The 15,596-nt window shown below is 36.0% G+C and overlaps 1 protein-coding gene across 4 annotated transcripts in view; it reads right to left on the reverse strand.

The window, feature by feature from the left end:
* Positions 1-15,596, reverse strand: part of LOC145676100 (uncharacterized) — a 46,682-nt gene that overhangs the window by 25,458 nt on the left and 5,628 nt on the right. For 3 of the 4 annotated variants that reach the window (XM_081746987.1, XM_081746986.1, XM_081746985.1), the window contains one exon: positions 503-6,212. The exons of the other annotated variant lie outside the window; for it this stretch is intronic. In XM_081746987.1, coding sequence (XP_081603113.1) covers positions 5,804-6,212 — 409 coding nt within the window. In that variant the 3' untranslated portion in view covers positions 503-5,803. Of the gene's footprint in view, positions 1-502; positions 6,213-15,596 lie in introns of those variants that run through there. 4 annotated transcript variants of the gene reach the window in all.

Genomic DNA, 15,596 nt, shown 5'->3' on the forward strand with positions numbered 1-15,596 from the left:
AAAGCTGAAAACTTGACTAGACAATCACGACAGCTCGTCAAACTGAACGAAACGCAGTCTTGAGAATTTGTACTGTTAAGTCCAAACGATGTGAAGCGCTTAGATGGGAATTACAAACTACTACTAGCAAAGTCCTACTACGTTGAACATCGGTTCAATGGGAAATATGAATTCTTCATTGCTCAAGAAACCAACGATGCAAATTATGGTGATTATAACCAGAAAATAAAACAGATGTAGGTTTATTTGCAAACAAAAACTTAAAATCTTGTATTGTGCAAGTTCCGTCAACTATTTAGAAGCTTCAAAACCGGTTTTATTTGTCTGCAAATTGTGGAGTTTTGTGTTGAAAGACACAAGAGTTATATTATTTTGTTTTTGAATGTTTATATATACTGTTGGTACACTTTAGAAGTTTATTAGGAAGATACATACGTAATAGATATATACTTCAATTCAAACTTTCTAGATCTAGAATCAAAGCAAGATAAAAGAACCTCTCACGCGTTGACATTTACAAAATTTGTGAACTCGAAATACATCAAGTTTCTAGAACTCGAAATAAATCAAGTTTCTTCATTACAAAGAAATGAAGTTGGTATTTCATTTTATGAAAAAGTTTCATTCTAAATATTAATGCTGTACTATGTAATTACTTATTTTATTTTCAAAAATACTTCACACAGAAAAAAAATACACTACAAGAAATTGATAATTATACACAAGTAGTGTCCAGCAACCAGATTTCTTAATAAATTTTACAATCACTCACGAAGATACAATATGAAGCTCTGAAGGTCATTTTTAGACAACTGAGCTTTTGTCCTAAAAATGCACTGATAATGAAAACAAGAACTGCTTCTTTACATATACAAATGTTTTTGTTTGCATGCAAATTTATGATCACAAGCCTGGGAATGTCATTATTTGAAATAATTTATAAATTACACAAACTTGCCAAAATTCACCAAAAGAGAAAACTGAAATACATCTCAAAGATTCATGGATATATCATACCTTTATTCTTCTTAACGACATTAGATCAAAAATAGCAAAAGCGCCTCTCCTCTGTTACAAGATTCAATAACAATGTAACATTACTAATATTACTCTTATCTTACTTCACTATCCACTAACGTACCGTATATGCGGAGAAATAATAAAGCCCTATGCAAATATTTCACATGCATCACATACATCAATAGAACCAAGGACTACACTTCTGTTTACTTACGCAGCGAAAAAAAAAAGGTGCTGCTGTTCTCCCCCTGAGCTTAAACCAAATTTTGAGATATAAGCTCCCTAATCTTATATTAATATCTGCAGGTGAAGCAGTTGCCATCCACCAATACTAGTCAAACAAAAACAAATACAAACTGCATGTATATGCATTGATTCATTGAGATTGAAAGCGTTAGAAAGAGTTAATTGAAATAAGAAAACGTTATGGATGGATATTATTATTTATTATGGGTTTAATTTGTACTTTATGAAAATTACCGTATTCATTCTGTATTTTATACATACTTTGTCCCATGTCAACTTAAAATTCAATGCAGAAATCGACGAAATTTCTCGATCTGCGACACTGCTTAAGTAGCATTAATCAAACTACTGCTTCAAATTTCCATATTTTGCGAAAGTTATAAGTTAACGGACAGTTGTATTTTTTTTTTTAATGAAGCAAGTTAAAAAATGTTCAGTAACATTCAATTGGAAAATAATAGAATGTTATCAAAAATTAAAGAAAGATATCAAATAATTATATTCATTCACCTAAAATTGAATACTTTACTTACGCCAGTAACTAAACCTACACAAAATAAACCCTAAGGACAACGACTTTTATTAGATACACACTAGTGAATTCTATCAATTCAAAACGAGAAAAGAAACGTAAGAACATATGCCAAAAGGAAACTTAAAATGGTATTGATTGATATAGCTTAAGAAAAACTATCAAATTTTCACTAAACATAAATTTTACGACTTGAGTTTGATTGTGAAATCGTGTTTGCATATTGCATTTTAAGCGTTTGTAGCGTTTTTTAAATTTAAAATTTAATTCAGCAGTGCAACTTGTGCCAACCTATTGCGGTTTGCAAGCGAGAGGTTTTAGATATTTGTTCAAAAATATTAATATATCTGCATTTTCAAGGAGAAGTCTAGATCTACTGGCAGTAACTATATTACCAGCAAGTGAAAATACTCGTTCAGATTCGACTGAAGTTGCTGGAATCACCGTGAATCTTTTAGCAAGACATGCTAATTTTTGAAGCCGATGTTCGTTAAGTTTCCATCATTCAAGGCTGTTGCAACTTTGCGAAAGACACTGATCTGATTTATAAAGAGTAAGCTCATCTGTTACATTAGGACTTTTTGAACACGATGGAAATATTCCAAGCAAATAGTCTAATGCTGATGACCCACCGGACGATTGCTGTGATAAATCGTCTTCTTATTCTTCAGATTCTACGCAAATATCATGAACCCATCTATGGATATTTGTTTGCATTTTAAAATTCAGAAATGGTAATGATTTGTACTTTGGGTCCAAGAATGTTGCTAAGAGGTAACATTTCAGAACACTATTTGACAAAAAGTCTGATGATTCAGAATCGGATAATGCATCGAGCTAAAGACGCTTTCCTAAGTCAACTGATATTGAAGATTTCAAGTTCTTAACAATTTCAGAGTCTGAAGAACATTTCTTCAGGTGGTTAGAAATAAGACCGTAGCCTAATGGTAAAGCAAAATAAATGGAACACTTTTGATCACACATAACTGTTGTAGCCATTTGCAGTGGCTTCAGTACGCGAACGATATCTTCCATGATTTGCCACTTGTCTTCAGTTAATTGTAAATTCCTTGCATCCATAGGTTTAGTGACATTTCTATCAGAGAACACTGCAATTGAGGCGGTATATGAAAAAAGGGCATATACGCAAAAATGCCATTTCGAGAAAATCGCTATAAAAGTTTTCATTGTTGAATACGTAAATGCATGTTGCTTATTTCACTGGGTACCTATGATAAAAATAAACTTTGGAATTTAATGTATGGAATTATAGACATTTATACTTGCTGTGTTGAAAAAAATATTTCAGAATGATGTAATCTAGAAAAATACCTTATATGCCCTTTTTCCATAGATACAAATGTAATAACCAAATTACTTACATTATACAATGTTTATTACCAAATTTGCATACAATAAACATGGCATCAAATTGCAAATGCTTGCAGAAGGTGAAGTCTAACGATCAAATAATTTTTCCAATCATTCTTTGTCTTCGTCCTTCAGAAATCGGTATAGATTTTTAGGCGGTTGAGCTCTGGATACGGCATGCTTTGAAGGTCAAGATGTATACGGTCTCGTGGTGCCCTCTGATTCCAAAAAATGAATGGCTTATACACAGGGAGGTAATTTTCGGAACAAAGCAGAGAGCCAGATTGGTTCACCTTTATCATGACATATTTCCTAATTGTAAATGTCTGGCGGTTGGAGAAAAGTTTGGATAGGAACAAATGGCTCAATCCGTTCTCCCATTCTTTCAATAGATCTTTATCCATTAGAACTTGAAACGGACTGGGGTTACGTCTGCAGCAGGCCATCGCAGTAAGATATGGTTTCGCTATTCCTATGACTTCCTTTTTGCTGATGTGCTTCCTAATAAGTCCAAAATTGCGATCGCATTGTGAAAATGAGTGTCCACGTACTGGAAATACTTGTATTATTTCAAGATAATTGGTCTTGGCAAACCACGCTAAGAATTTGAGAATGGCGAGGTTCCGATTTTGACCTCCAGCTGCATCACAAAACAATACAATCGTCTTGACATTGGAGCATTCTTGAAGTTTCTTCACTAAACAGTCATACAAAAAAGATGCCACTGAATTAGCATTCTTCTTACCATCAGTTTCCATGAAACAATAACAGTACGATGTATCATCATTGAAAACACGCACATTGGAACACTAGGGCCACAGTAATCGTTTGTAAAACTGTGTGTTTACGTTTAGGCGTGGAACATGAAACTTTTGAGCATAATCAAATTCCATCACTAAATAAGACATATCCTGTTTTGCTTCTGCACATAATGATTCCTTATTTCTTTTCGTCTTGCTGCCTTGCGTTTATGAAGTGAATATGATAATGCACATTCAGCACCGGGATTGTCTTTCAATGTCAGTTCACATGCAGCACAGTAATCACAAGTGTCGGTTTTGGGTCTAACAAAGGCATATGAAAATTCAGTGGAAAAGTAGCGGAAATATGTTTTGTAGTTCATACTCAGAGTAGTGCCAGATTTCTCTTTGTAATACTCGCGGAAAAGCTCATAAAGTTTCTTTATCGATATATTAGGATTCTCAAAATATTTTAGATCAGTCTTATGCGAGCAATAATGACTGCAGTCACTGGGTATAGTATGTAAATGTTCTGCCATGAGCTTCAACACATTGTTTTGCAGTTTGTGAGGCCTATTCGCGTGAGACCCCCTTACTTCCCTGAAGTCTGCATTTGCCAGTTTGCCAGTAGTTTACTTTGAATAGCACGCAGCCGCTTCACGGACACTAGTAACAATTTTAGTATGAACTGCTGACACACCGGCATATTTCTTCCGTTAACAGACAACGAATATGACCAAGTGTGCAAACGTTCCTTTTTGGGATTCACAGTCCCCTTTCCAGACGACGTTTTGTTTCGTTCCATACAGTTAGCTAAAAATGAGTCCTGGCATGATTTCTCCTGTTGATTGTAAAATCCTGTAAATATTTCGTTTTGTGTATCCACAGAAAATTGTTCCCAACAAGATTTAAGACAACAGTTAGAACAGTACCTGAAATTTTTGCTGCTGATACGTTTCCCTTCAGCATTGACATACTCTTCGCCTCGAAGACGCTTACGCTTAATATTTTCTTTCTTCTTGTTTCTTCGCTGAATATATATTTTCTTACCCTTCTTTTTCCTTTCCGCAATACTAGAATCATTGCTGTTACTGGCGTTCATGTTTAGGTTTAAGATATATTCACCACGAAACAAAATGGACTGCAGTACGAATCTATTACCGCCAAAATACAGCTCTGCACACAACACAAAAACAGGAGTACCTACCTCAATTTTTTAAATATCTTGCTGAAAATTTCACCACATATTCTTGAAAGACTGGAGAATTCGATAAAATGATCTCCGGAAAAAGGGCATATAGCAATATATGCCCTTTTTCTATATACCGCCTCAATTATTGCTTCTCTTTGTTCCAGCAACCGTTCGATCATCGAATATACACTGTTCCAGCGAGTGTTTGTATATTGAATAAGGCGATGCTTTGGTAACTTTAGAAATTTTTGTTTCTTTTCAAGCGCGACTGAAGCAGTGGTGCTATGTTTGAAGTGCCCTACCACTTTGCTACAGATTGAAATTATATTTGTTACCTCGCTTTTCTCTAAACTGGTCAGTATGGATCGCTGCAATATATGTGCCAAACATGATACATTGTAAACCGGCAACAAACGTCCAGCATTAATCATATTCGATGCATTGTCGTGAACTAATGCAACTACTTTGTCTTTGATGCACCATTCCTCCATACACAGTTTAATAGCATTAGCTACATTTTCAGCTGTATGTCGTTCTTCTAGTTCAATTGTCTCGAGAACAAAATCTTCTGTACAGAAGTTCTTATACAGAGCATGACATGTCACTGTAATGTAAGAATCTGTTGCTCGAGACGTCCATATATCTGTCGTTAAAGCAACTACTTCTGCTTCCTGTAGCCTCTGTTGAACTTGCTCTTTCAGTTCAGAATAAAAAAAGCTGCAAGCGTCTCCATAGTGTCCGCCTAGACGGTACGCTATAACTTGGTTCAAGAAAGGACATTAACTCCCGAAACCCTTTCCCTTCAATAAATGAAATTGGGAGTAGATCTGTTACTATCATGTTTGCAATCCTTTTCGTAATCTGTTCTTCATGTTCTGGTGTGCACGGCGGGCTATTTTTAAGATACTTTACTATTGATCTTTGTTCATACGTTCGCTTTTTATTGTGTGTTTGAGGAACTCTAATTACATCATCACGCGTTTCGTCATTGGTGACAGGTTCACAGGAAACTTTCACAGTAGTATCTTCTGACATATTTGTGGCCTCAACACAGTCTGAAAGTCCAGGAGAATCTTCAGAACTATCCGAATAGGAAGCTTCCACAAAGGTACTGTTGAAAAAGAAAATAACACAATATTATGTTTAGGAAAAATCACAATGTAATTCTATGAACAAATTAAATATAAACTTGTTTTAAAGACAAAAGCAAAGAAATTATGAATATAAGCATTGACACTTGTTTCAGTGTATTACTATTTGACTCACCAAGCCACTAAGAGGGTATGGATGCAACAGTTGTTTTGACAAATTTACCTCAGGAGATTTGTTCGTACTTCCGCTGTCTTGAAACTAGGGTGGTGGGAAACTGGATGGCGTTCTGGTCACCAGCATCGTTGTAGTAAGTTATCAGACAAGGAAAATATCTTCCATAGAAAAAGAGATTCCATTCCATCTCGCCTAACGATTTATCAGTCACTGATATCTCCAAGAGAAGAATGTCAGCTATTTTAGGTGAGATGGGAATTCACATCTTGCCTAATCCCTTCTCGCCTAAAATGCGATAAGATACAAGGAGGGAATTTCTGCACTAAAGAAAGAATTCCTCTACTAGCATTTTAACCAGATATTTTAATCAATATTTTCAATTTCTGTCAACTACAATATAAATATTTAATAAGTACTACACAACAAGAAAGCATAGGGGAGGGGGACGATGAAGTGGCTGTAGCTCACTTTTGGTTGGTTTCGGCAAAACTGGAAGATGCTTAGCAGACAGGAGCTAATCAGAAACAGGATAGATATATACAGGATAGAAATATACAGTGTTTCAAAACAACACTGACAACGTTTGGGAGCAGATTCCTGACACCAAGATAAGACAAAAAGTATAGACCAACCTGGGTGTATAAACACTTCCTTTCGGTACTATGACCAGCCAAAAATCTGTTGGATGATGCAAAAAAAAAAAAAAAGCCATAACTCGAGAACAAAATGTCGAGTCGAAGTTGGGGGAAAGGGAATGTTTATTATTTTTAGCCGTAGTTTCCATTAATACACAACTCGATGTGGTACAGGGCGGGGGCAAGGGTCACCACAAAGAAATTGAAGAAATCCTGTGATATTTTATTAAACGTTGCGTATAATGACATACGATTAAACTAACTAAAACTAAAGACGATGTTTCAACTAACAAAAGTCTTAGGACGTGGCCCAAGTTACAAGAACCTCGTTAGAATTCGAAAAAGGAAAGATAAGTATATTTGATTGATCTACTTTGTCTCAGTACAGAATTGGCTATCGAGGAAGAACTGAAATTATATGAAATCCAAAACTTTTAAATATAATGCCTTCTAGGCTAATAAAGACAGAGAAATCACTCACGGCTCTGTGGGTAGCATACAGGACTTTGGCATAGGAGACCTGGCTCCGATTCCCGGCAGGAACGCAAGCGGTTTGAATCTCACGTTAATTCGTAGCTCCATGGCTCATATAACTTTGCTACCGAAGGAATGCTATACTCAAATCCGATCCAATAATACAGACAGGTAATAGATGGAAGATAATTATTGGAAACTAATTCGTGAAATGAGAATATAAGTGAATTCAGATAATCCCGAGAAGACTCACTGGTACGATGGTATCCACCACGAACTTTTATAACCTGGGATCGAACGAGGTCCATCTCGCACCAGAAGTAAGCGCTCTATCACTAAGCCATCGTGACCCTACTTTGGAAAAAGCACTATGATTCTGACCGAAGTATCGGTCTAGAAAATATTGTGTGTTATAAACCAATATAACTTACTAGAAGTACAAACAGTCAGAATGTGGAACTTCTTTCGTTCGGGTCGAATGATTTTCGATAAGTACCTCGCATATGATAAATAATACAAAATAGCAGCAACGTGAGAACAGCAGCCAACAGTTCTGTTCACGAAAACCGAAATTGTTCCATTATTGGACGGAAACAGTGATGAGGATTAATTTCTTTCTATTCATTCATTATTTGATCATATTAAACACACATATACCATCGAAACAAACTAAACCCATGAATAGCTATTAACAAGAGGCATATTATTAACCAACTGTTACAAAAAAAAAAAAAAAACAAGAACAATTACTAAAGAAAAATCTATATGTATCACAGAACATTGATTATGTGCACAATTAACAAAAAATGCGGGAATGTATAATTTCAGTTGATGTAGAGCAGTGGAGTAGCCAAAGGAGGGTTGAACATGGTCGAGAATCCCCTTCATCCTCAGAGACCAATTACCATTAAGACAAAAAATACTTGTTATCATAAGACTCCAATGTTATAACAACTTCATCTCCTCCCCCATTCAAAGGTATTGGTTATCCTAGTGGTGTACAGTGTGTATCATACGTATACCACATAGATGCTGACCTATGTACATTTGCCTTTTTTCACTATGAGGTACACTTGCGAACAAAATGAAAACAATATATGTTGTTAGGGACCCTCTCAAGAAAAAGCTGGCAAAAAATAGTGGGTGTCGCAGTTAGTCTTCTACTATTTTTTTTTGAAAATTTCAAAAAATACCAATTTTCAACCTCAAAATATTAAAAAAAAATATTTTCCGACCTTTCTCTTCCTGAGAACACCTAACATCTTTTTTTCATGCAAATCAGTTGAGCCGTTTAAAAGAGAAAAAAATAATTTCAATTTTCCTTCACCCGTCCTAACACCCCTCCAAAAGCGCTTGGGGGGCTGAAACTTTTGGAAACCGAGTTTCTCATAAATGTTAATCGATACTGTAAATTTGGTGCAGATATGCTTGGGGAAGCTTTCACATCCTTATTCCGCTAAGCCCTTTTTTCCAAAGTAACTGTAACGGTAACGCGTCACAAATTTCTAAGGAATATACCTAGTTTGCTTTAGTTTCTTTTGCGTTACATTTCGGACGAGTAACTATAATATGTATGGTTTTCCGGAAACAAATCCTTTTTTTCTTTCCTGTTGTAAATCTCTTAGAATGGAGCAATGGAGCATGAACTGTCAGTGACCAACACTCACCGACACACAAAGAAACAGATAAGATCTTAGGGCCACTTGCTGGTTTCAGAAGGGGAGTATAACCTCAGGGAAATCACGTGTACTGATTGCAAGCCAAGCACCTGGAAGATTTTGTAGTAGATTTTTACAGCTCTAAATTAATACATTCAGTGAGTGAACTGCAAGTGCAATGATAGTCTAGCTTTCCTTAACGAAAATATTTGAAAAAATACTTTTTCTTAAAAGCTGAGGATGAGGACATAATTTAAAGTAAAATGTCTGAAGTGTACCGGCGGGAAATATATATCAATAGGCAGGAGTTCGTCTACATATTTGAAGAAACATCTGAAGTTTTTTTTTATTATTGTTTCTAGAGTATACCGAAACAGTACCCACACAAGCATTGCGGATAAAGCTATTGTCCAAATGTTAATAATTTCTTTACACGTGCTCTTACTAATACTATATTAATACTTTCTTCAATACTTCATTCTTGTTTAGTGCTATTCTGATTATACTTATGGAGATTTGTTTATATGGAGAGATATGGAGAAAAAAGATTTCATTTTCTCAAGAGATTAAAAAAACGAAATGTATATTGAGTGTAGGTGAAGTAGGAAGTGTCGAAGTAGGTGAAGTAATATGTCGATTGGTTATCGTGACAATAATATAGTGATTTTCTACTATATACTCTTTCAACTTGAATAAGTAGGTTTTAAGTTAATCATCGAAACGTAAAAACTTTGACGTAAACAATATTCTAAAATGTTTTATAGGATATGATTATCCTTATAAATTAATAACTAAGAATCGCGGTTAATATATACAGTGGCGTATTTACGATTTTGTTTCGGGGGGCTTTGAAAATTCTGCAAAATATTACATATACTTTACTATAGTAAGTAAGATTTCAGGGGGTAGCTTAAGCCTGGAAGCTCCCCTAAATACGCCACTGTATATATATATATATATATATATATATATATATATATATACTTTTCAAAATATTTTTATTTGTAAATAAACATGTTTACAATATGCTATAGCAACTACTAATAGTGCAACACAGACACTGTAAAAAAATCTCACAATTTTTTGATCTAAATATCCAATATATTTAAATCGAAATTTTTCTTGTATGCCTTATATCTGGAGAACTACACGCAGTATAGACATACCCAAACTATCTCTTAACTCAGTATAATGTGCTCATTCCGTAAAAGGGGGGCCGCTGTGGCTCAGTGGTAGAGCGTTTACCTCTGGTGTTTGGGGTCCCGGGTTCGATCCCAGGAGCCCGCCAAGCGAACTTTGTGGTGGACAAACACCGTGTGCGTGGGTTCTCTCGGGGTTCTCCTGTTTCCTCCCACTTTCTTCATTCCACGATTTCATCCATTACTCATCATCACCGTCTCCTTTAGCCTAACCGGCATAACCTTGGGACATAAAACTCAAAGATTTCATTTTTTTCATTCCGTAAAAAAATACGAAAACTCGATTTAGGGCCCGTTCAAAAGTTTTGTAGGCCCTGATCCAGTTAGCCCAAAAGATCCAATATATTTCAATCAATAATTTTCTTGTATGCCTTACATCTGGAGAACTACATATAACTAACTAACTAACTAACTCTATGGCGTATGGAACCCGGAGGTTCAATGCCGCGTTCACAAAAGCTCTCCATTGACTTTTATCCTTAGCCAATTGGATCCAATTGAACACAAACTATCTTTAAACTCAGTATGTTGTGCTCATTCCGTAAAAAATACGAAAACTTAATTTAGAGGCCCTTCAAAAATTTTGTGATCCCTGACCGGAAAATTAATTATTAGCCAAGATCACGATCCTTTGATGCATTTTTTTAATCATTCTTAAATTTCTTGCCCAAGATCGCAATCTTTTGATCATTTTTTGGGATAATCCCTAAAAGTCATGTACGCGTAAACTGCAACGACTTTTAATTACTTTTTTTCATATATATATATATATATATATATATATATATATATATATATATATATATATATGCGTGCAACAAGAGTGCAATTGTGACAAAATGTGTGGGAAATGTGCAGAAATTTCCAAGGGTGCAAGTCGTGCAGTCGTGCAAATTTCTCACACGTTTTGTACACGCTTCTCACCCCTTCTGTTGCACAAATATATAAATGTAACAGAAGTGATCAAAAGTTGCAGTTTACGCATACAATTCTTTTTACAGTGCAGTATATCATTTCAATAATAGTACATTGTTTATTGTTGCTATTAGTGTAGATATGTTTGATCGGTGCCATAATTAACGCTGATGAACAAGCCTAAACTGTCCGCATGAAGGGGTATAGCAGCGCTATTATTATCAACCTACAGTTCTAAACATTTATTACGATCGGGAAAAACCAGAATGTATAATAATAATAATAATAATAATAATAATAATAATAATAATAATAATAATAATAGTGATAGTAGTAGGAAAAATTTAACGAAAAGAATGTTTTTTGTATATGATTATATTCAAAGTACCGGACATAAATGTAACGCGTTACTTGTCTTGCTTTCGAAGTAGGGGTTACTTTTCTAGGGGAAGTAACGTTCCCTTACTGTTAACGATATGCAGTAAAGGAAAGTAAAGTAACTTATAGCGCGTTACATTTTTACAAGTAATTTACCCAACACTACCTCAAAGCCTCAACAAGTCTTCGATGGGTACCTGAAACAAGCTTTCGGAAAACTGATTCCATGCTATTTTCCAAAAGTAGATGGGACAAATGCATTCACATGAGAGTGTTTCATGCATAGTGTAAATAAAATTTTGTGAGAATAGCGTTCTATAATAAAATGAGCCTTGTAACTATTTGAATGACCCTCGTCTTTGTTCCTCTCACAACTGATGATATATGCCCAAACACACACACACATACACATTGACGATTTAAGAAGAGTCTCCCCGGAGAAACTGAATAAGCAACGAGTGTAAGTAGTACAATACTACTAAAATACTGGTTTCCCATAGGTTTAGCCCAATCAGAGAAATGCCCACGGAAATTTCGTCGTTCTGGTGCAGTATCCTCAGGCCACACCACGAAATCACTGCTCACACAATATTAAACACCAGTAGTTTAAGCAGTAACGCCCGCGGGGTTTTTCCAGGGAGGGAAGCTGACATACAAGCAAAATTGCAAATACAAGCCCCTTGAAACACACAATATAAGTTCTACTGCATGTAAAACAATTTCTTACGCTCATGGCGTAAGTTTACTAGTGTGAATAAGCAAATTTGTTTTGATATGTATTTTGAGGAATCGAACCAATTTTGATAATCCAGGGGGCAATGTCCTCCTTGACTCCCGTTGCAGGTGGGCATGAAAGTAAGGATATAATTTTTTGGTAAGGTATACGCGCAACTGTTTTCAAACATATAATGTTACCCATCATCCCCATATATGCTTCTTCTTTCGTAAAATTAAAATGGGTGAGTAATATGGTTACCAACTCTGAAAAAAAAATTACCGGCACCCGCTCAAAATTTCCTGTGATATAGGCCTAAGTGAAAAGTCTATCTTTTCGAACCCATCCATGGGAAGGAAATGTACTGTCCTGGACAAAATGCATTAGGATTTAGATTTCTGGGCTATCGGCATTTAAGGCCATTTAGCTCTTCACGTTTTGAGGGATGACTCCCTCGGCGAGCACACAATCCGGGAAAAGGGAAGGAAGAAAGGATTGGGAAAGGAAGGAAGTGGCCTGGGACTTAAAGTTAGGTACCACCCTGGCATTTGCCTGGTGTGAATGAGGAAAACCCAGGAAAACCTCATTCCGGATGGCTGGCATGAAAAAGCGTTTTACACTTTTTCGACCGAGTGCCCCCACCAGGAATCGAACCCGGGACCTCTCACACCGAAGGCGAAAGCGTTAGCGACCACGAAAATGCATTAGGACCTGTATTCTGCATATCCTTAATACATGCACTTATAAGCGTAATATGTACATTGTGTTCTGAAGTCGTATCGATCATTTTCTTCTATTTACCAGTAACTGCTACTTCTTTAAAATTATCGAAAGATGAAAAAATAGTATCTTAATCTGTACGTGTCAATTTTGGACAAATCCTCACGCTATATTTATGCTGCACAATTATGACAAATTAAACACTTCTGTATCCAGGGGCGGATCCAGGGAAGGGGGCGATGGCCCACCAGAAGAGAAAACTTTCTTATTTTATATATATAAATAAAACCCATCCCAAAGTTTGGAGCCTTTAAAAGTAGCAGTATGACAACCCACCGCCCCCAGAAGTCGGTTCTGGATCCGTCCCTGTCTTTATCTATTGTCGAAAACAATGTTTCAAAATAAAATTGAATTATCAAATTTCTTGTCAAATAAATGAAAAGAACACTCATAAGCATCTCTACTAAATGGGATGTTAAACTCAAAATGAAAATCATGAAAAGAACTGCCCTAGGTTTTTAAAAAAAATCACCGAATGTATAATACAATGAAAATTTGTATTTGCAAATAAGACACTGTTCAAGAATTAGGATGTTTAATGGTTTATTCTAGATTATAAATTTCAAAATAGTGGTCATAAAGAGGCTGGTAAGAAGTTTATAGTGTGTACTGGTCACCGACCTTCATACAAATAACCGCAAAATATAATAACTGGCTGTTGGCAAACCTAGTTAGTATGCACAGGGCTATAACAATATAAGAAGCCTCATACTTTTATGTACAGTAAGGAACACTTCTGAATGGTACACCCATATGAAAATTTACGGCAAAAGTGTAACATCCAGAAGTGTCCCTCCCGGGGCTCAGCCCCGGTACTGTTTTGATTGCCGGGGCTCAGCCCCGGATCTTTTCTCGTTGCTTTTTTAAAAAATATCTTCGCATCTTAAATAATGTTGATAAAATCCGTACTTTAACTTTCCTTTGTCACTGTTTCGGTAGCTCATATTAATGTAAAATTCAAGTGCATTATTGAGGCAACCGAAGAGTGAGAAAATGGCAGAAACAAGGTTCTTTTCTCTCCGGTCGCTGCTGGTAATTTTCTTTTTTCTATTTGTTTTTCAACAGGGGCTATAGCTGAGCTATAAAATCCTTGGAGGAGGAGGGGTCGGATAGTGACAGAAACTAAGAAGTTCTTTCTTCTACTGTCTTGTGTGAGCTTTCTAGCTTTTCAGAGTCCTTGCAAGAAAAGACTATAGACCTACCGAAGGCAAACAAGCTCATATACAGAACAATCGAGGTGTTTAAGGCCCATAAAGAGAGAGGGGGCATATACTGGAAAGAAGTACAGAGAGCCATAAAAGAGAAATATTTTAAAGAAGTTTCCTTGAAAATGAGTGGCAGTAAAAACAACGCTTCGGAAATTATCAAAGGGCAGTTATATGAACAGAAGGTGCTTGACTGAGAAGGACACTGTGTACTCCGAAATGATGAAAATTATTTACCCTGAGTACTGGCCGGAAAATATTAATGTTGATTATAGCGAACAAGACTTGAAAGAATTGTGTGAATTGTTTTCTTTAAGTTTTCGAGAAACTATTCAAACTTATCGCGACTTTAAGGATAGTGGAGGCAGGCAGGTCTTGGGCAGAATGAAGGTACTAATGCTGTGTGTGCAAACGATACTAGTCAGCAATGCTGAGTGTGAGAGGGATTTCAGTGTAATGAATAATGTTGTCACGCCAACTAGAAACGCGCTATCGGTTGGAAATGTGTCATCTTTAATGACAATAAATATTAATGGTCCGCCATTGTCCGCAACCCCTCCTGTACGTTAAGCGCTGGATATCACAAGGAAGAAACACTGCCCTCTCAAGTTGCTAGGAAAGAAATCGAGGCAGAAGAAAACAAGTCGAAGGAAGCTTTATGGAAACTACTGTGACTTAACTGGATTCATTGTCTTATAAGAGGTAAATTCAGCTATTTTGATATTATTATTCACATAAACATTATGTTAAAATACTATGTTGTCATGAGATTTGTTTGATTTGTGTTTGCACAAGTTTTCCCAACTCTATTTAATATGGAAGTGCCTGGAATTTTACAAGATTTGACTAAACCGCACAGACACACACATTATATATATATATGGTAGCCAGGAAGGGATCCGGTACTTCTTTATCACGAATTTAAACACTGCCCTTACTGTACATCCCATTATCCCTTAAAGCCACTTTTAAGGTAAAATAAAATAACGAAAGTTTTGGTTTGTTTCAGTTTACCGCCCCACGGTTATGCCATGATGACTAAAGATACTTGGACTTACTGATTATAATGGAATCTGAACCACTTTTTCCGTTCAACTGTATCCAACCGGGAACCGAATCCACGCGTGCCGTAGTCAAGCTTGTTAGCCACTAGACCAAACGGGTGTCCAAAATAACGAAAGTTAAATATTAAATGAAATATTACATGATAAAACACACGACGGTATATATCCCTTGAATCAAATTACATAAGAAAGAAAAGTGTTTAAAT

The sequence above is a fragment of the Thermobia domestica genome, chromosome 18 (assembly GCF_964235325.1).
Source record: "Thermobia domestica chromosome 18, izTheDome1.hap1.1, whole genome shotgun sequence".
NCBI classification, from domain to species: Eukaryota; Metazoa; Arthropoda; class Insecta; order Zygentoma; family Lepismatidae; genus Thermobia; species Thermobia domestica.